This window comes from Anopheles coustani, chromosome 3, assembly GCF_943734705.1.
Source record: "Anopheles coustani chromosome 3, idAnoCousDA_361_x.2, whole genome shotgun sequence".
NCBI lineage: Eukaryota > Metazoa > Arthropoda > Insecta > Diptera > Culicidae > Anopheles > Anopheles coustani.
In genome coordinates, this window is record NC_071288.1 from 87,566,312 (window position 1) to 87,587,495 (window position 21,184).

Consider the following 21,184-nt stretch of genomic DNA (forward strand, 5'->3'; position numbering starts at 1 on the left):
ATTATGGAAACATGGTTGCCCCCGCTGCTTGGGAATCTGAGCGACACGAGCGAGTTCGCTAGACCTTGCCATGTGGCCCGGGTCGCACAAGGATTTTACAAAAGTCTACGATCGATAATAAGGGCGCGAAAAAACGATGGCACTGGAGGAACGGTTTTCATGCAGATCGCGCGGTTGGTTATAGCATCGATAATTATTTTATAGTTTTGAAAAGCAAAGCACCAGCAGTTCGACAAAAGCGACGCAAAATATTCGCTGATTTCAACCTTCTGCCACCAGTTTCTTTCGTGCTTTGCATTTTCATATCTACTTGAATGTCGTGTGGTTTTCATAAACGCAATTGCCTTTGTTTTCTCACTGAACCTCGTCCTCCTTTCCTTTTTAACATACTTAAATTGTCATAAATCGTTTTGCAAATAATTTGGCACAAGTTCTTATAGCTAGCATATAGCATCACCGTCCAACAAAGGTTTTTTCATTAACCATTGTTTACTCAGGACAATGTACACCGACGTGAGGTTTGATTATTTGCCAACCTTCCTCCTTCACCCTGATTGGATAGCGTTGAGTACAGTTATGAAGAATTAAAGTATAGAGCAGAAAGGGTAAGATTTCCGATAATTTTTGCATTGGAAAAAGTATTCTTCTTTGTGGATTTATTATCAATTTATTAGTCATGTACTGCTATTCATAATTTTTATACATCAATCAACGTCTGTTATTTCATCTCGCGTTTGTACCGCCGGATTTAAGCATCTCTTCTTTGTTTTGGTGAGACTCTTTCCATTGGGAGGGTTGATGTTTTATCTTACATTCCAAAACGAGAACCATTTACACGGGTGATACATTGGACAACGGAGCAACTACCGACTACGGATACACTCACACAAACCGGCACACATACACAGAAACAATATCAATACTGCGTAAGTGAGCTATTGTTTCTCCTCACCAAACGATGCGCAGTGCAACACGGAAAGCGTTCAGTTCACTATTTGCAACATCTTATCATCGTTTTAATAATCGTTTGTTCGTGTGTTTTTCCAAACCACGTGTATAGCTAACAACAATCACTAAGGATCTCCAAACTTATCGCTCAATGACGTCCGTGGGGGGAGGGAGGGATTAGGTTTCATTCGCTTTGTTAAACAACGTCAAAAACTGTATTTAATGTACATCGTCATCAGATTCGTGTAGTGTTTATCTACGGTTTTGTAATAATTGACTTTACTATTATAACTCTCACAAAACACAGGTGTGACTCAAGGTTGTTCTCAAGGGAAAGAAATATTTTAATCTTGACACAATAATTATATTTCTTTATCTACAGAAAGTTAATCAAATTTTTTTACTGACGAATTTAATTCGATTCCATTATTTAGTTTAGTGTTCGTTTTGAAAACAAAGTATAATGTATGCAGAACTTAGAGTAAATAAAAATAAATTCATTCTCTTATGTATGTATTGCTTTCGCGTTACACAAGTGCCTAATAAGACACGTTCACAACCTTCATCCGTCGATGGACAACGTGCGGCGGCTTTTCGAGAGCTAATCAATCACTTCCGCTCATTTTACCCGTCAAAAAGGAGATTGAAAACAGGCTTCGAATTCGATTACGCCGTCACCTCGAGTACAAACCATTAAGCTACAGGGCACATTAACGACACGATCTAACGGCGTTAGGTGGCGCGAAACCAGAGTTACGGTGTGTATTACAGCGTTAGAAGAGGTGGCAATAGCAGCGCGAGTAGCAGCGGTAGAGCGTGCAGGATGCGACGCCAGTGCGATGCAAGCGATGCAATGGCGACCGGAAGTCCAAGCTGGGCGGTACCGCCACCTCCGCCGGTTCCGAAGATGGGAAAATGAATTTCTTCCGGCTCGAGCAGCTCCTCGCCCGTGTCGGAGAGTCCATTTCCCGGCACGCTGTGGACGGTGTTGAGCTTGTAGCCCGCGAGACCTCCGTTGACGTTGGCCGCTCCCGAGGACGAGGACGAGGACGATGGGGATGAAAATGAGTTTCCGCGCTTCCCGGAGGTCCCGGTCGACGGTGGAGGGGACACTGGGGACACGCTCGGCTTGCGGGGCAGCGTTAGGTTGACTCGGAAGATGGCCTCCGCTACACCGCTCGGCGACGACACGACGAAGTAGAACCGCCGCGGGACGTTCTCGTGCATGTGCACGTAGGTCAAACGTGCCTCCTTGCAGAATGGCGTCGGCAGGTCCTGCAAAATCGAGTGATAAAATGTGTGTGTGTGGGTAGCGTGTGAGTGAAAATGAAAATGTTGCAATGTTTGCCACCCACGAGCTGACGAGCGTTATTTTTCTATATCTATTTGTGCCCGCGGAGATCGCCTTCGGTGGTAAAAATTGGATGCGATTTGGATTTTTGATACGGTAAGCAAACACACACACAGACACACATACACATCTTGGTGGCCAAATGAATCCATACGAGATGGGTCGGTGGTAAAAGTTCACGTTCCACGCTGATGTGGTCACGTGCGTTATCATCAGTAAAATGAGAGTGGCTTTCGGTTGCCACCAAAGTGCAGCACTCTGCAAAGCAGGAAGTGCTGTGTTCTGATAATCCTGGGACGCCGGAGTGCAGCGTGTGCACGTGACTCATAATAATTTTTGGAAGTATACCGGTTATGCACTTTTGGGAAATTTTGTGGATATGCTCAATACATTGTAGAACATGCTAGTAGCTTGAATTCTTTCAAAACATTGAAGTTTGTTGATGTAGACTATGTTTATCCTTACTTCAATCTGTTTTTAAGTATTCCTGTATCAATTCTTCACCAATCTTTATACTCACCGTGAAACCATAAGCCACTACGTCGCTGCCGTACTGGTTTCCGGGAGTGTAGACCCGGTCCCCATGGAGCCACCGGGCAGCGTACGCAGGTGGATTGGCACAAAACTGCACAGACAGATGCAATGGCGTCCCGGGCAGGATGGAAGGGGTGGAGTTTCGGGCGATGACCGTGGGACTTACTGAAACGAAAAAGTGAAAAAGGGAAGAAAATGCATGTTAAAACATTGTGGGAGTCGTCTTCATATTCCAATTGAAGAACAATTTAGAACTAGCTTCGAAATAAATAACTCCATCATAAATATCAATTACATTACCCAACATTTCTTCTTTTATTTTAATGAAACTTCTATAAGTAACACCCGACAGTTCTCAATGTGGCCTAGAGGTTGTTCACCCTCTCCAGTGAGCATGCCACGTAGGAAAAACTCGTATTAAAAATAATATTGTATTAAAGATAGCACCAGTAGATATCATCACCGCATTTTGAAAGGAAAACTCGGGGGAATAATAAACGTCATTACGGTATGATACACATCTCGGCACATCTGCATGAGCCATGATGATGAAAAAAACACCCCTCAGTCCGCCAACCCTCCCCTCACTGCCGGCTTCAGGTCGGAGTCAAGCGACGAGACCAACGCTATAGCAGAATTTCTTTAATCAGGTTTCCGCGGGGCAAAGGATCTACTAATGAAACGGTGGCAAAGTATGCGGTCCGCCCGGTACTTGGCGGTACAGTATTTACATACTGGAGTACCTTTTCGTAAACGCAATTCACCTCGCAGTTCATTGGACCAAGGCCTCGGTGGCCATTGGGAGTTGTGTTTCGAAACGCTGATGAACTCTCCACGCTTCCTGGGATGGCGGGAAAAAACAAAAACGAAATAAATGAATCCGAACCCAGTTCTCTCGTTCGGGCGTTCGTTAACGCGCTCGAAGCATTGGAGGGAAAAAAACCCTTTTCATCAGAATGCACGTTCAGACGCGCACGGTTCCATCAGACATTCATGAATTATGTCCCCTTGGGCGTACCATTGATGTATAGAAATATGCCGCTTTTCATGCGGTTAACGAGACAGACTCATGAAAATGTAGATCTGGCTTAAGCAAAGGTGTAGCTTTAAACATATGTAGCAAACGTTTTATTTAGTTGACTTCCATGTGTGAGCAAACTATCAGGCAAAATATTTAAAACTCGTATACTACTAACAGTTTCAGACTTATACAAATAACATCGTAGAAAAAATGTTAAAATATGTCAAAGACGTCGAAGTAAGAAGTAGTAGAACAACTATGGTTAGTGGCAAAAATAACTCTCATTTAGTTCAACAGCATTCTTAACATTTCTAGAAAAGATAAAAGACAAGATAAGGAAGTCACACCCACCCCATACCACCCTTAGTTTGACAGAGAAAGGTGTAATAACAGCAAAGCAAGGTGTATACACATTCCATTTGGATAAAAATTGTATGTCATTCTCGTGACTAGAGAGCAATTTTTCATAAATCAGAGAAAATCAGAACAAAAAGTCATAAAATAAACAGAATAAAGACCTTAAAAAAAGAAAGTTACGCAAGTCGATGATTCCAAAACTAGTAAAAATAATAGTAAAATGTATAACTCTATAGTTATCAGTAGTGAAAGTGATAGATGTAAACAACTTCAGCATTTGAAGATAAAGAAATAGTCACGTCAAGTAAGCAAAACATAAGGATGTTACCCTTCGCAAGGTCAGCAAGTCCCAACTTTTAGGAACAATTTAAAGCTTTTTGAGAAGAGAAATACTCCTGAGCATCTGTTTTTCTCAACCAAAAGTAATGCTGCTCTACAATCAATCCCCGCAAAAGCGAGGAGCTGCCTTCGAAAACAGTGAAACAAGAAATCTCAAACCATTTCTTCCTTCACAATGCCTTCGGGTGCAATCAATATAATCGCCAACATAATCGTTTCATTTCCCAAACCATTATCCTAAAACCCAAAACCGACCTTGCCAGAGAAAAACAGAATTCGAGAACTAACCTTGGCTCTTTCTCTCCCGCCCAAATAACACATCCAAGTTGGTAAAGGTATCCCCGGTCCATCTGATCGAATTACATCGAGTAAAGCAACTCGTCGGGCATTATCGTGCGGGCGGTTGCTTGTAGCAATTTGTTCGGATAAAACTATTAGCAGATTATTATTTTACCACATCCGGCAAACGTCTTGCCCGTGCGCTTTCCGAGTTCGTCTGCTTTGCAAGCTTACATTTCACTACGATTGCGCTACAAATGTTCGTAAAGCAATCGCGCTAAGAGGGGTCTCGATGCGGCATTGTTTTTCATTCTACATACGAAAGAATATCCAAAACATTGGTTTTTATTGGCATCGCAACTGTAACTGAACATTCTTATTTTGAAAAGTGATTATTTTACATATCTTTAATCTACTCTGGACTGTAGGTCTTTGGTTCAGTTGGCAAGCATCGATTTAATTTATCTACCAGCTAAAAGCTGCCCACATTGGCAAACGCCATGACAGGCCGAAGGCCAAGGCCGGCAAGAACAATGACGTAATTAGTCATGTATGATTATAGAAATGCTCGTGGAATGTAGCGGCGGTTGGACGTGCCTCGTGCAAATGGATCGAAACCAGCACATTTCCATCCCAACGTCTCTCTGCGATTTGTTAGCTTTGACTTGACACGGATCTGGCTTTTTGTATCGAAAAACCCACGGCCAAATTGTACAACAACGTCGTGTGATGAGCTGGTTATTAGATGATCGCCATGTGCCATGTCGGAGGCTACACTCCGACTCCGTGGGCAGCTAGCCGAACCCATCGATGCACCCACGTTTGGCTTGTTTTATTGTACGTCTTTTTTCCAATTTCATGTCACTTTGTTGCGAACACAGAATGTTGTTTGTCATGGAGTGCAAGGGCGTGTATTAGACGTGCGAACACTTTTATCGTTTGTGTGGGCGTATTTTCATTTCGGTTCTTCGACGAATCCCTTTTTCCGTTGATATAACGAATGTTGTATTGTGACACTTTTAACTAAACACAAATTGACACTTTTAACTAAAGAAACGGATAAAGTTCAATTTTTTTATTGCGTTTTTATTGAAAAACATTCTCTAATCACATAGTCCAATCGTAATTCTATTAAACTTCCGCTCGATTATCTGAGCCGGGCTAGAGCCTTTCCAATCATGGCTTCGAAATGCTTAGTCTAAAAAATTACTGCAAGCGAAAACGAGCTACTGCGTCAATCTTAATGTTTCGACTGTCATCGAACAGAAGTTCTCGAGATTTTGGTTTCACTTTTTTATTCGTGCCCCCAAATACTTTCGCCCTCACGTGCCGAGCACGATGAAATGAGAAAACGTTCCGTAACGCAATAAAAATCGAATCGAGTTAAGCTTAATTTACTGCTCTGTCATGTTAACTTAATTTCGGCTTCGATTTTATTTTACACAAGCTTTCACTTTTTCCGATTTCGATTTGAGCGTGCGTCGGGAGTGCGATATGTCTAGAAATGGACGGGCGAAATAGAAGGTGGAGGTCTGCTCCACCGCTTATGCCTACTTGCAGATTTGCTTGAACGATTCCGAGAACTCATTCTAACTCCACTCCTACTGGCAGGCCCCCCTTTTCCTCTATTTTCTCTTCTTCAAACCCGGGGTGTACTGTCGAAACGAGAACAGTCCACGATAATGTCGTTTATATGACGAAACGGTGTTGACAATAATGAAGCAAAACATATCTTGTCGTCGTCAGCCGTTGTTGAATTGAGTTTCCCTTCGCGAAAGATGTCTCTTGTTGATTGGGAAACTTCATGCTTCCTGCATGATTTTGTGATCAAGGTTTTCGATTCCAAAAAAACCGTGTCAATTTTTATATTCTAAAACAATTTTCAAGCAACCGATACGCTCTGTCGAAAACTTACTTCGTTACGGAGCGATGTGAAATAATCTTCGCTTGAAGCGAAAAATGGGTACAGAAAAAGTAAATAGAACATTTAGCAGTGGAGACGAATTTTCAATTTACCCGTCGGAGACAGAAATTAAATGCCAGCATTCCCGGGGCCGATTGACAGCAGCGTCGGATCATGCAATCACGGCGCTTGCAGGGAAAAACTTTCGCTGCAACTTCGGGACGTTCGGTCGTTCACCAGAGGGTTCATCTCATTTGCTCGAAAATCAGCTTAAGTTATTTTAATTCAATTTTCCACCCATTTCCGTGCGACCCCCGAACGATCGGAAATATGCATCCTGGCATTCGTTCGGCGTTGAGTGGGATGAACGAAACGAAAAGGAAAGCGCCACCGGAGCTAAGACGACTCCGATTGACAGGAGCTGCAGGGTGATATTAAAGGATTATTTTTATTCATCCAGTCTGTTTTTCTTTTCTTTTTTTTCGTTCTCCCAATGCCATGGCGAATTAAGCTGCTGAGCCCGATCTGCAAGAATGTACCAATCCGGGAAAATCGGCAACCGGGTCACCGCATCGACCGTAACCACTCCGATGTGGTTACGATGTCTCAGAGATTTCCGCCATCGAGCCTGAACCGGCAACGTCAGAAGCGGGTTTTGCTGGCATGCAACTCTTGGCTTATGGTGATTATCTTCGATTTCAATTTTCAATTTTTACCCCCTTCGCTTTCCCCGGGAGGGGTTTTCCTTGTCAATATGGAGTTGTGCTCCACCGTTCGATTCCGATATTCTTTCTCGCCGGATGATCCCGAAAGGAGGCGTGGAAAACGAGTTTGAGTTAATTGAGATCAGCAGCAATTTTTGTAAGCAGTTTTAGCTTCCGCTTTCCCATTCCAGCTTGACTTACCACAAGCTTTTAGGGGTTTGGTAGTTATGCCATGCCATTTATTGTCTATCTCCTTCGATCCAAAGCTTGCAGCTCATCAGGAAGCGTCATCGAAGCGAAAGGTTGTCGGAAAATTTATGCTTCCCCTCCTTTCAGTTCCCGTTTTTGATTTTTGAAACCACTTTTCATTTTTCCCCAACTCTGCGGGGCAATGATCAACTGTGATGTACGGCTTGGAAGGGAAGGAAAGCTGCTGTAAGTTAGCTGATTTCAGTCTTTTCGTTTCCCGCCTGCCGGTGGCCACGCTTTAATCTCCTAATGGTATGGTAATATTTTAATTATCCTAATTGCTTTAACCTCGGGCACTATCAGCCATCGCCTGAATGAGGAAGAAATGCCACGAAACGTTAACCGCGTCGATCGCAGTATTTTGGCAAGCGCATTACAAACACGAACTTCTCCATTCGAAATTGGTTTGAATATCGCTTCCAGTCGCGCTTTCCATACGGCCGGGTAAATATGAGTTGCTCGTGAAACTTTTCGGCAAGTTTTAAGTGAAGCAAATTCCTTCAAAGCCGTTTCCCAAGGTCCCAAGGAAAAGGCAACTTTCAAGCACGCCCATCTTGATAACAGTTCGCCCCAAAGTGAGACAAATGTCGGTACAGCTTTCCCAAAACCGGGTATCTATTCCTGGGCGGCCGTGGCCAGCCAAGGTTGACAAATAGCCATCGGAGTCTAGCCGTTCCCGGGACGTGCTTGCTGGGCAATAAAAATGGGTCTGCTTTGTCACAATTTATGCTCAACCATCCCCTGTGTTTGCCATCACGTGTTTGCCGCGCGAAAACAGGTAAATTTGTCGTCCATTTTGCTGTCATCATTATGATGATTATTATATTGTGATGCTTTTCTCGGAAATGTAAGTGAGGAATATTTTATTCGGTGAAGAATTTCCACAAACACCGGCACGGACCGGGTGGAAAATGGCAGGATTTTTTCTCGCTTTTTTCCACCTTGGATCGGTTTCCACCACCACCGTACAATAATATGTCAAAAGATGGCCGCCCCTGGCGTGATGCAGGCAAGATAGCACCAACAGTTTGACCATTTAACTCGCGCTGGAAGAGGAGGAAAAATGATCATACCGCGAAGAACCGAACGAGACAAAAACGCACCGGAGAATGCTCTGCATGAGCAAAAGTATTCTTTCCGGAGGGGGGTTTGCTTTATTGCTTTCCTTTTGTCGCAGCAAATCGGAATAAATTTGACATCAAGTGAAGCGTTAGTTAATGGTTCGGCAGAAGGGCCGTGTCCGATGCGGGAAAATGCTTGGCCGAATGAAAAATTGAGCCCCGCGGCTACAAATTGTGGTCCTTTTCGGGTGCAATTTGCTCGTCCGGCGATCGATAAGTTTGGGCGCGCACACATTTTCTTAGTTTTTCTTCTCTTATTGCGGCCTTTCGCTACGGGCAAAGATGGCCCCAAATAAAGACGTTGCAAATAAACTGCCACCAAAGTAACATACTCTTTTATCTGCCGAACAATTGACGCGTGATTTATGTTCCACTCTGGCGAAAATTTTTATCGTTTTTGGTTGTTTTTTCTGGGCCTGCTTTTTTATGTATTTTGTTTTGTTTTTGCACAATAAGATAAAACGAGTTAATTGTGGTTGATTTAACCAAAGAATCCCATTTTCTATTTGAAATTTTAAAAGGATTCGAGTTTGGATTTTTTTTTAAATCCTTAAAGATCTATCTCAACTTAAAATAATAAGATGGTTGGAAATTGTGTTATTGATTATGATGCGGAGTATGATATGCTTTCAGTTTTCTTTTGGGATCTAAGCTAGGCGCATTAAATTTTCCTTTTCAACAAACGAGGCTTTAATTTATTTTTCATCCACGTCAATCATATTTGTTTCTTCTTGACCTTCGTCGTTAACAAGTCTTACGGCAAGCTGGGCACTGCTGTTCTATACATTTTCTCTTCTAATTTGATTTTTTCCCTTTTCTGCTGAGCTAAAATGTAGAAACATTTCTTTTACGAAAAGTTTGCGAAATTGTATGACTCCGAGCACCGGCGACGCCGGTCCGGATGAGCGTCATTTGTCTGCGTCAAGCGAACGAACCGGTCAATGTTTTCTGATGAGAAATTAACAACGATGAGTAACGTCCACTACCGGTAGCAGCTTGAAGCGATTTATCTTGCGTATGTTTTGTGAAGAACTGCTGTTTGGAAATGCGTTTATGAATTGTTCAGGTTCGAGATGTCTCACAAACGTTGAAAAAATGTCGAGCTACGACTTGTAAAAACAAACGGATGTGATTCGGATAATTGGTATTTTCTGGCAACGTATTTAAAAATGAATTTATGTAATGCTTTCCTGAGAATAGAAAAAAACTTGGGCAAACTTCACTAGAATGTTGAGTAATTGATTTTCAACATCTCTTAAGTGCTCTTTTTTCTCGACAATTTATGAGGAGTTTCGCTTGAGGATTATTCATATTACGTTTATAATCTGTCGATAATTTTGAAATGGTAATTGATTCTATTCTTTCCTACAGTACTATTTCTAATGGCAAGCAAAATAATTTTCATCGATTGTGAGTCGCATAGCTATGAAAGCTTCTCCGTGAAAGTCTGTCAAAACCAAAACGGCAACTATGTTTCACATTGTTACAATGTGTTGACTGAAAAATGCTCCCACCAGCGCTATCAACGGACGCCAGCGGTGTTTATAAATCCGAGAAATTGTGATGCAATCGAGCGAGTCACAGTATTACAACCGTGCGGTGGAGCAGCAACGGCGGCAATCATGGTTGAAATTGAGCACCATACTTATTACCATCCTCCACCACCAGCAAAGAAGGTTACCCATCGGTTTCCACCAAGAACCTGAGCGACCGTTCGACTCGAACGAAGTGACGAGGAAAACCGACAGGGTTGAAACTTTTTCAAACGAAAGCAAAACGGTATAGGAACTGAAATCCGTGCGGCCGTGAATATTTCATTACTCCCGCAGCGCATAGCAGCACGTTGAATAAAGGAAGCTTGTGAAGGGCCCGTAGGGTACTAAAGTAAGTCTAAACTAACATAAGAAGCTGCCGGATCGGCAATTTGGTGCACATCGGAGCAATTTTCGTAATTATGTGGGCAATTGTTAACGTTTTAGAAATATGTCAAAAATTGACATGTTCACTGTAAAACAGGCAAAGGAAATAGAAATCACAAAGCGTTTAATGATTATTAAGAAACAAATAGGATTGGACAAATTGAAACAACGCAGAGATAAATAAATAAAACTGCAACTATCTATTCAATTTATATAGATAAAAAAAGTGGTTAAAATGAAACTCCAATTAGTATAAACTATTTTTTTCCTTTTATAAAGCAGTTCTCAGTCTATTGCCAGACATTAAAGGTACCTTCAAAGTAAGAATAGAAAACAAATCATAGAATCACACAATAATGTGCTTAAGGCGTAACCATGTGTGAGTTTATTTATGTTGTGATTGAATTGATTTCTCTGACAAGATAAGTTTAGAAAGATACACTTCTAGTAGCACGTTTCCGTTTTGCCAGGATGGTCGATCGTTTTTTTGTGACCAAAAGTTGCCCTGCAACAATACGATGATGGACGAGCTGGGAAGGAATGGCCAAGCGGGGTTCGGTTTCCTAGCAAATGATACGATTTATTCTATTGCTATTCCCTAAACTGGTTTGGCTCGATGCACCTTTGGTACATGCGGGAATAACATCAAGGAACGAGTCGTTCTGGACATGGTTGTAGTTATACACAAAAAGGCACACAGACGGGAAACTAAGGAAACAACCGACGAGCCATGAAGTTCTCCCGGTGCAGGAAAGCATTCTCGGTGTGCGTTTCCGGTGGACGGTGGTCAAGACGGCCGGACACCGAGCAGAACGGCCCTATGATTGATCATGAAAAGCCAAATAGAGCGAACCACTTCAACCGTGCAACCAGGTTGCACCGGGAGCGAGTTGAATAGGAGAAAATATTCTCGACCGTCGAAGACGGTATTTTATTTCTTTAGATGATTCTTTCCACTGAAGCACATTCACTCTTTTTCAGGCAAAGTGAGTTTTGACTCGACAAGGCAAGTTCGTTAGAAAGAACGTCCCGGAAATCGGAAGCAAGTTCCGACCGAATGAAAGAAACTTAAAGAAAAAAAATGCAGGAAAATAGCTACGACAGGACAACGTCGAAGGGAGTTGTTGTTGTAACTTTCCCTTCCTTCCTGGAAGCTTTTTTCTATCGTTTGCTCCCCGGTTACTGCCAATTTTCTTCAACCAAAAGCCAGTCTATAGTTTATGTTGCACTTCAGTGCATTCACTTTCAACTTGCAGAATTACGGACAACACTCAGACATTTTTCAATTTTAGCTTTAGTCATGTTGCGTTTTTTTTCTCTCTGTCTCGCTTTTCGCCTTTTGTGCATTCATCAGTCTAGACCGAACGGATTCGTTGATTTCTTTCTGCTGCCAAACCAACCGTATTGGAATTCTTAAGTCTAGACTTTGGCGGCAGGCAGTAAAACTGGCGAGTGCGGTCCATGACGGCAAAGGCAAAGGGAGATAATTATTGCTTTTTGACTTGTGCTGCTTCACATCGCTCGAAAATAGTGTATTGAAGAATTTTCATTGTACAATTCTGGGAGTTTTATAATTCATAGGTTTTACAGCAAGCTTGCTGATGAAATCTATAAACTTTCAACATTCTTCACATAGCATTGGTGTGTTTTAAAAGAAGGTGTATTAAAAAAACAGATTTGAATGAATAAATAAATATTTGAAAAATGTCCTTTTCATGAAAACCAAATTTTGTACATAGCTAATGTGTAGAAAGAATGACGGGTATACGGAAACAATTAGCAGTTAGAAATTAGTTAAATGTATAAAAGTATAAGAGATCCGCATAAACAAACAAATATACTTGAAATAAAAAATCGCCACGAAGCTAATATTAAAAAAAAAGCTTTTAACGGTCAATGATGTCTTATAAGGAACACATTTAACATAAGAGAAAATAACAAAATGACTTATCGAGGAAACATAACATCAAGCAAAATTATGCACCTTATCCGAATCGTTCCTTAAAAACTGTGTACCAATTTTGTACTATTAAATTTTTGACACTTTTAAATTTTTGATAATTTTTTTAAATATTTGACATTGTTTGACTCTATGATACTTTACTGTGCTACCATAAATGCACAACACTGTGTGTTAGTACAGCACATCAAGAAGCGTTACCTTACTCAACACTATTTATACCTGTTTCTTTACATTTGTGTAATCGGTTAGTAAAAACCATTTAACAACTCTGTAGACGATGTACACTATTGCGATTTGAAAGCAATATATTTTTGCTACGAGAACACAATTTATTGCCACAGCAACTAGTTCGTTTTGCAGAAAGCTAAAAATGGCGCCACAATGGTTCCACTTTTCCTTTGAGTGAAGCTATTTGTGATGGAAATGTGGAATGAAAAAGAAAACGCAAGTTCGGTCTCGATTTTCCCAACGAAAAGCTTTGTCAAAACAATGATCACGGCTCTCATTGTTTCCCAAACGACTGGCAATACCGGGGCGGGTGCAGTTTTTTTGGGGGGAGGGTGGACTTGCAACGTGCTCCCCGGCCCCCCAATTGGAGACGCCCAGCTGGAAATCGTTTTCCTCTGGTGACACAGTTTTTATTTTTCTACTCTTGTTACCCCCCCGCCCTAGCCTGGATCCCAAACGAGTGTTAAATCGGTTCGGTATAAAAAGAAAGGTTACAAGAAAAAAACGCAGAAGAAAGGGAGTTGTAAAAAAGCATTTAACCAACGATTCGAATGGATTCGACGCTATCTTGGTTGTTTTTTCTTCTCTCGTTTTGCTATTATTGTCTGCCGTTCCATTTACAACCACAATTCAAACGCAAGGGAAACTTACGACCCCGGTGGTATTGCAGTTCATGGGTCGGTTTTTTTCGAAAACGATACCGTACGAATTTTCCCCAACCCCGCTTAAAAAAAAGGGGATGATTTCTCGGTAGCGATAGAACCGAGTCGCCATGGAGGAAAATAATGTTAGGTTAGGTTTGGTTGGCCTTTGGCCATTTGCCCGGCTCGAGCAGTGTGAGGTCGGCCGATGGCACAGACAACTTCACCTGGACGGTCGTGTACGAGAGTTGGGATTTTTTTGAAATGTAGAAAGGTACACCAAAGGAACGAGGGTAACAATAAATAGCTCGTTGTGGTGCCCAACAGGGCCTTATGTTGCGAAAAAAAGGTGGCAGAAGAAAGCGGAAGCGATGTCCCCGGGGACGATGTAGGCCACACACTCCTATAGACAAGTCCGTTCCGTTAACTCGCTGCCAAGCGCGCGTTGTTGGATTGCGAACGGTGCACCGGATCGGTCAGTTGCAGGACGAGATACTTGCAATCGATTGCAGCGGGATCGTTAAGAAACCCGGGGTAGAAAAACTGGTACAAAGAAACAAGTTGAGCTGAACGAAACAAAACGGAAACACCGTCAGATGGAGCGCCCCTTGTTGAGGACCATTTTCAAAATCCTTTCCACAATCCAAAGAAGAGGAAGGAAAAAAAAGGAACATACAGCTCGTGGGCTTGTGGTTTTTCCTGGCCACAAGGAAAACTAGCTTTGATCGTCGTCCTGGTGCGGTTTCGGCTCGCATTGGATTCCAGCTCGAAAGTACTGGAAAGAATTGGCTCGAACCCGGGGAAATCCTGCCAAGGAAAGGTTTATCGTTTTATTTCGCGGCGACGGTACGGTCCTGTTCGTTCACTCGTTGGAGGTCAATTGGTGCATAGTGATGGAAAAAAAACTACACAAGAAGAAAGAGTTAAGCCAATATTCAATAAACCCACAGGAAAAGCGGACCCTTTTGCTTTCCCTTTTTTTTGCCGAGCGAACACAATTAAAAACTAGTTGACCCGACATCGGAACCCCCGTCTAAAGAGGGGCACGGCATTCCCCACGGCTTACCTTTGGCCTCGGGCGAAACCGGAGTCTGAGGTGGGTCGAGCTTTTTGCGGTTGCCGCCCGAGCTCTGGCCGACGCACTTGTACGTGCCGGCGTCCTGGTAGACGACGTCCTTCAGCGAAACCTGCCCCGTTTGGCCGGACCCTTTCAGCCGAACCGCGGCCGAATCCAGATGCGACCAGCAACCGAGCGATCCTGCAAAGGAGAAAAGGGAGCGTTTATTGATTTTATAGCGATCGAAAGTGGATACGACGGCGAAGGAGACACTTAGTTTTAATAGAATTAGCAAGTTGAGCTCCCTCTGATCGAACGCGGGTTCGGTTGAGGTTGGGAGGGGACGAAAATATTCAATTTAAAGATTTTTAAACCCATTTTGGTGGCATTGAAATTAATATACGCACACGATTCAAAAACATACGAATGCCAAGCAAATGATATGTTTCAGAAAACCAACACTTATGTTGGCTAGGGAAAAACAGTCAATTTTGCAAACCCAATGAAACTCATAATTTGCCTAAATTGGTTGGGATGGATGAAAGGCAGTTTGCAGCACTCGAAAACTTCCGGGCACCTGCCGAACGGAAATGGGTAAAGAGCAAAGTTTTGCCACGTGGCCCATAATACTGTTTTTCTTTCATTACCATAAAAAGTGAGTTGGAAAAACGAATCGGTGCGGAACTTTCCCATCCCCATTTACGGGAAACTTTTCTCCGATGCCACCTCGTCTCGTAAGAGCCTCTTTGATGCCAGCTCTGTCTCTCTCGGAAGCAACCCGAGTGGGCAGTGCGGTTGTAATGGTTGATTCCATTTGCCACTTCCCGGGCCAGGCGCTCGGCTCTTGCAGTCGATCTGCATCTCGTCGCTTGTCGGGTGGATCAGTATGTAAATCATCTGGGTCGTAGGGAAAACTTGACTTCTCGATTCGAAGCGATGGCAAATTTGACTTTCCTGTTAGTAGTTCTGCTGTTTTTTTCCAGTGAGCTGGGGTGGTGTTGGCAGCTTCCGGCTTTGCAAACTGTCTACGTCAAGTAGATAGTTCCGTGACACATAATCCCGCGGGGAGGGTTTCTTATTTGGCCGCTTGACTAGCATTTTCATTTTTCCACCCTTGGTCGAAGGGAAAAAGTTGCTCCTCACACGCAATCAATGCCCACGTTGCCAACGTTCCGAACGGGGGGGATGATTACGTACGGTGCAAGCAAGAAAAGCAACCGTCACGAAGAAAGCATTATTTGTATGCAAGTCACTTTCCCGGGCGTTGGGTTTCCAAGGCGACGAGGAAAACGCACATATGCACACGGGGAAAAGTCCTTGAAAAGGAAGTGTTTCAAACAAAACTGACAGCCCTCAGCAGCCCGGTCTGGTTAGAGCAAGTTTACTCCACGGGCCCGAAACGACCACACGACCGGAAAGACGCCGTGGTGAAAGTTTTAAGCAATTTAATCCATCGCCTCTGCTTGGTTCCCCGGCAGGTCTCACGTACAAGCCGACGTACCTTGAGGACACTGGAGCGTTACGGAACCGCCGAGCTCGACTTCCATTTGGCCGCCGGGTTTGAAGGATCCGATCGGTGAGCCGACCGGAAACGGACCGAATGGGGGGCTGTTTTTCACCGGTCCCACCCCGTTGCTGGTGGATGACGAGGAAGCGGACGAGACGGAGAACGTTGACGAGGAGGAAGCCGATGAGGATGATGATGACGATGAGATCATGGAGAGATCCTGCTCGACCGGTTCCGACGTTACATCGACTGGTTCATCTGATGGCGTAAATACAAAGGTAAATAGTTTTACGTTAGTACTAATTAGAAAATCAAACTTCACTTGCATGCATACAGTAGAAGCTGAAAACGATGGAAACCTCATCAAAGATGGGAATAACAATGCTTAAACGGAAACGGATAAGTAGTAGTAATAATGTTACACACTTTGATTGGACTATTTGTTAAGCAAAAATTTAATAATAGTGATAATAGAAGAAGCTCCCGGATTCAATATAGACCGGAGTTAAACAAACACATCCCAAGAATAATTTAAAAGAATGAAAGGAAAAGAACACCGCGAAATGAAAAAAATAGGTCAAAGTGTGGCAAAAACCCAGAACTTTTTTTGCTTACACGCCATTTGCAACTAAATAAAGTAATAGAACATGTTCATTGTCATTACGTTTCTAGTTTTCGTATTAAAACTGGTGAATTAAAATACATTAGAACAAAACTTCTGGATATTTCTGGACGTAGTCTTTTTAAGTATGGTATAAACATTCTATATACCTGAAAATTATTAGATTAGCTAGTAAAAATATCAATTCGCGATAAGTTGCCCTAATTAACTAATTGTTCATGTGGATCGTTCTAACCCGTTGCATGGGCTATTTTAGTTTACAATAAAAACTGACACGTGGAATAGTGTTCTCTCAAAAATCTTCATTTTAGTCGCAATCTGAGAGGTTTGATGACAATTTATTGTTTTTGACAAAAGAAGAGATGTTAGAGTCTTGTTAAAAATTAAAGTTTTTCGCTAAACGGGATGCATCCTCCTTCACATAACTTTACTTTGAACTGTCATAACCGAACTCCTACAAAATGCACCGGAACATGCCATGTTCCCAAATGAATGGGAAATAAGTAAAACCCGAATCGCCGTATGATAGAAATGGCGAATTGATATCACACTCACAGCGAACGCTCAGATAGTATCCGATGCTCGAGTACTGGAAATTGAGATGCCTCGAGGTGCACTTGTACCAGCCGGAATGTTCGCGCCGGATCGAGCTGAAGTTGAGGAACCCGTCGCCGATCTGCGGCACCGGCGTGTCCCCGTCGTCCTTCTGCCAGAGCGGTGTGCTGGGCGGATTGGAGTCGACGTCACACTTGAGCGAAACTTCGATCCCTTCCCGCAGCGGATAACCGAACCCGGGCGTCCTCGTGATGGCGAACGACGGCGTGTCTATGGAGGGAAGGGATGAAAAAAGTTAGTCAAATGTTAGAAAAAAGGACACACGGAAAGCTTTGACAGTAGCAGCAGACGTTCCGACAGGATGCGACCGGAAAGAAATGAAACAGCCACAGAACGGATCTCGTGCGGACCGATGCGCCATCGATATCGGCTAATGAAAAATTCCACTCACACTGCACATCGAGCAGAATCGATGCGTTTTGGCGCACTTTGAGCGTCGGATGTTCCATGATGCAGAGGATGCGGGCATTGTGGTGCACCCGGAAGACGCCCGGCAGCTTCGCCTCCGACACGGCCCCACTGTTGATCTTGTACGGTTCCTTGTCCTGCAACGAGCGTGAAACCGACGGAGAAAAATTCGATCATTGATGAGCTTTCCTGTACGTGTTGCTTGTTTTTGCATATTTTAGATGTGCTTTGGAAGTTGGAAAAAAGTATCCACACGCACACCAGCACGTAGTTGTGAGCAAATCAAAGTCCGTCCTTCGCACGAAGTACACGGCTTTGGTTTTGGATTAACAGCTTCGACAACGCCGGGGAACAACTTCACCCACGCAGCGTGCGCGTGGGTTGTCTCGGAGGAGGAAAGTTTCCCCCCCCAGCACGCCATAACTAACCTTATCTTTTTTCATCTCCTGCAGCTCGAGCACATCGTTCGGCAGCTTCTGTGCGTGCCGGTCGATGCCGGGACTGAGCAGGACCTCCCAGGAGAGCGCCGGCTTGGGGTTACCACCCTCGCTGACGCAGGCGAGCGTCAGCTCGGCGTTTTCCTTCACCGGGATGAACATGTTTCCCGCATCGAGGCGCCGGGAATCGATCAGCAGGTACGGCTCCTTCGGTGGATCTGCAAGAGGGAAGTCCTGTGTCAGTCCGTGATTGAAATGCCTCAGAATAGCAACCGAAAGCAACTTTTTCCAGGAGGCGTTGCATCAAGGATGTCCTTGTTCTTGTTCGGAGAAATATGACGGTAATGGTTCTTGTGAAACTTTCCTGGAAGCCTGGAGATCAATTTACGGAAATGCTTGAATGGCGCCGGGAGATACATGGTGATACGCAGCGTTAGAGAAAACTAAAACGTCTGAACCCTTGGGGACACCAGCAGCCTGCATCAGCACTTTCATCACAACATCCCTGGTCAACTACTTTTCCTCCTGTGGGGGGATTTTCAATCAGTTTCCCAAAGAACGGAACGGTCCAAAAAGTGGATTAAAAACTGCGTGATTTGTCTGGGGAGATATATCCGGGAGCTCGGAGATGGCGAGCAACTCCTCAGCGAACTGTCGCTGCAGACGCGCAGAAAAGTTCATTTCCTTCCTCGTTCCCGCTTCCGGTGGCTTTCAATAAGAATCAATTGCGGTTGCAACGAACGCCGGCCATTTGACGGGGGTGTTCTGGCCGGCTGGCTTGCTGATGGAAAAGTTGGCCGTTTCTGCCCGCGCCCTTATCTGCCTTCTTCCAGCGCTGGCGAAAAACTTTCCACCGCGGCGGCGGGGGGTTTTTCCTAACGGATAACTTTCAGGGACCCCACCCAGGTCAACTTACCCAGAACGATCAGCTTTATCGGGCGGCCGTTGAAGAGGAACCCGCGAGCGTTCTGCGCCTCGCACTGCCACACACCGTCATCCTCCATCATCACGCTCCGGATGGTGAGCCCGCCGAACGATTCGCGCACGAACCGGACGTCGGCGGTTCGTGACTTCTTGTCCGTCGCGTGCACTATCTGGCCGTCCTTGAGCCACACGCTCGTCGTGATGTCGGCGTCGACCTCGCAGTTCAACCGCACCGGTTCCCGCTGGTCCGCATACAGCACGACGACGTTGTCCTCACCCGCCAGCTCCGCTTCGGCCGGATCACGAACGATGGGTCGCAGCGGCAGAGCTAATGGTTCCTCCAATGGTTCCTCCCCATGATGGTCTCCCGCGTCGTACAGCTGCGAAACGTCGCGAGCAACTTTTCCCATCGGGCGTCGGGGCGCGGTGTGAAGCCCGGGAGCTGGCGACGATGATGACTCCTGTTCGACACTTGTCTCCAGCAGATCTGGCCCATTGAGAAAGATGATTTGTTCGTCAAAGTTTCGACCGGCAAAGATGCTGGAGTCGAGCGTAGGTAGGTTCGGTCCCGCTGAGCTCCCATTACTCCGACGGTCTTGCGTGTCGTGTGCGATGTAGACACTGTCGTCTAACAGAATGAAACCCCGGATGCCTTCACTAGTCGTCGAAGAATGCGTCGGTGTAATTGCTCCTACATCCGCTGTCATCCGACGAGACGGTCGTTGTTCCGGCGACAAAGACCTTTGTTCGCTAGCATTCTCCAACTCTTCACCTTCTCGTGTGTCCAGTGTCTTCAAATATCGTTCGTCGTGACTTTTCTGCTCCATTAGCTCCGGCTTCGAATGCTCCGCAACCGCTCCATCGCTTCTAGGTTGCACTGAATTACTCACTTTAACGTTATTGATCACAGCCCCAACGGCATCGCCTATCGGCAGCTCTGAGGAACTGACGCTTCTATCCTCTTTCGAACGCCTACTTGGACTACTGGCAACCGCGTTGGAAAAACCATTCGTCTGTTTCGCCTTCACGTCCAAGTGTGCCGGGGAGAATATCGCATCCCGTGAAGACACATTGTCGCCATTGGCAACGGATGACCTGATGGGCGGATCGTCTTCCAGAGGCATCCAACCCACTGTCGATGGCACTTCCGATGCCGTGCTGGCTTGGACGGCAAGGTTCTCCACTGCCCGCCGGTGTCGTTCGTTCGTGAAAGCATACTTTACGCTAATTTGATCGGGCGCGTCTACCGCCTCAGGGTTTCTATCAAACAACGGCTCCTCTTGACCGTAGGATGTTACGTCTTCGTTGGGAATAAACGTATCATCTACATTCGAGTACGCTACATTTATCTGGTGCCTATGATTAATTGCTCTACTTAACGATGGCCCATCGTTCGCCCTGGGCAGCCATTGTTGACTCACCGGTCGAACAGCTTCGGGCCGCTCATCGGGACTGGCGATATGGGCGTTGTGAAACATTCCAGTAAATTCATTGTTATCTAATATTCGGTGGTACAAATTTTCTAACCGAACGTCGGTCTGTATCCTTTCGGGTTCCTCGTCGACCGGTGTGCTTCGTAAAGCTGTTTTCGTGTAGAAGCCTGCAATGGAAGAAAAAGTCAAATGGCTCCGTTTTTATTTGAATCATGTGGATGATGTATGGTAAATTATAATGCACAAAAGAAAGATTCAAAATCAGTCCAAACCATCTGCGAACCTTTTACTTATAAATTATGTTCCTTCTCATACAAACACACTTCGTTCTCTAAGGCCAGCATCGCACGAAAGATATACTGAATCTTTAATGTTACATGAGTGTGAGGTGAACTTGAAAAAAGGTCACCATATGACGTGAGCCGTCTCGTCGGTTCGTCTCCATTCGATTCGCTCGCTTCAAGCTGGATTGCGTCTCAAATGGATGTTAGAATAAAATGGAAAAGATTTTCCTTCTCTCCCTACCATATTCGTTCCAATCGTCTCAAGGATTATCGACTTTATCATCATCATCATCATCGTTGTCATCGTCTTCGTCACCTGCTTATTTACTATAACGACCCT

General features: G+C 44.4%; 1 protein-coding gene across 1 annotated transcript; it reads right to left on the reverse strand.

Annotated features, from left to right (window-relative positions):
* Positions 1-1,713: 1,713 nt before the first annotated feature.
* Positions 1,714-20,605, reverse strand: LOC131268792 (uncharacterized). Its single transcript, XM_058271070.1, has 9 exons — positions 19,120-20,605; positions 18,195-18,421; positions 17,750-17,903; positions 17,299-17,568; positions 16,116-16,379; positions 14,643-14,815; positions 3,411-3,427; positions 2,820-2,994; positions 1,714-2,223 (listed from the first exon to the last, which is right to left on the reverse strand). Exons 1-9 carry the CDS (start codon positions 20,603-20,605, stop codon positions 1,714-1,716), a joined length of 3,276 nt encoding a protein of 1,091 aa, XP_058127053.1.
* Between the last annotated feature and the right edge of the window lie 579 nt (positions 20,606-21,184).

What these genes read in the sequence shown, in the direction of transcription:
- LOC131268792 (XM_058271070.1), bottom strand. Translation starts at nt 20,605, where the DNA reads ATGTTTCACAACGCCCATATCGCCAGTCCCGATGAGCGGCCCGAAGCT. An exon ending in GATAAAGCTGATCGTTCTGG is followed by an intron (nt 18,422 to 19,119) that starts GTAAGTTGACCT and finishes TCCCTCTTGCAG; the next exon opens with ATCCACCGAAGGAGCCGTAC. An exon ending in TAGTGGCTTATGGTTTCACG is followed by an intron (nt 2,224 to 2,819) that starts GTGAGTATAAAG and finishes TCGATTTTGCAG; the next exon opens with GACCTGCCGACGCCATTCTG.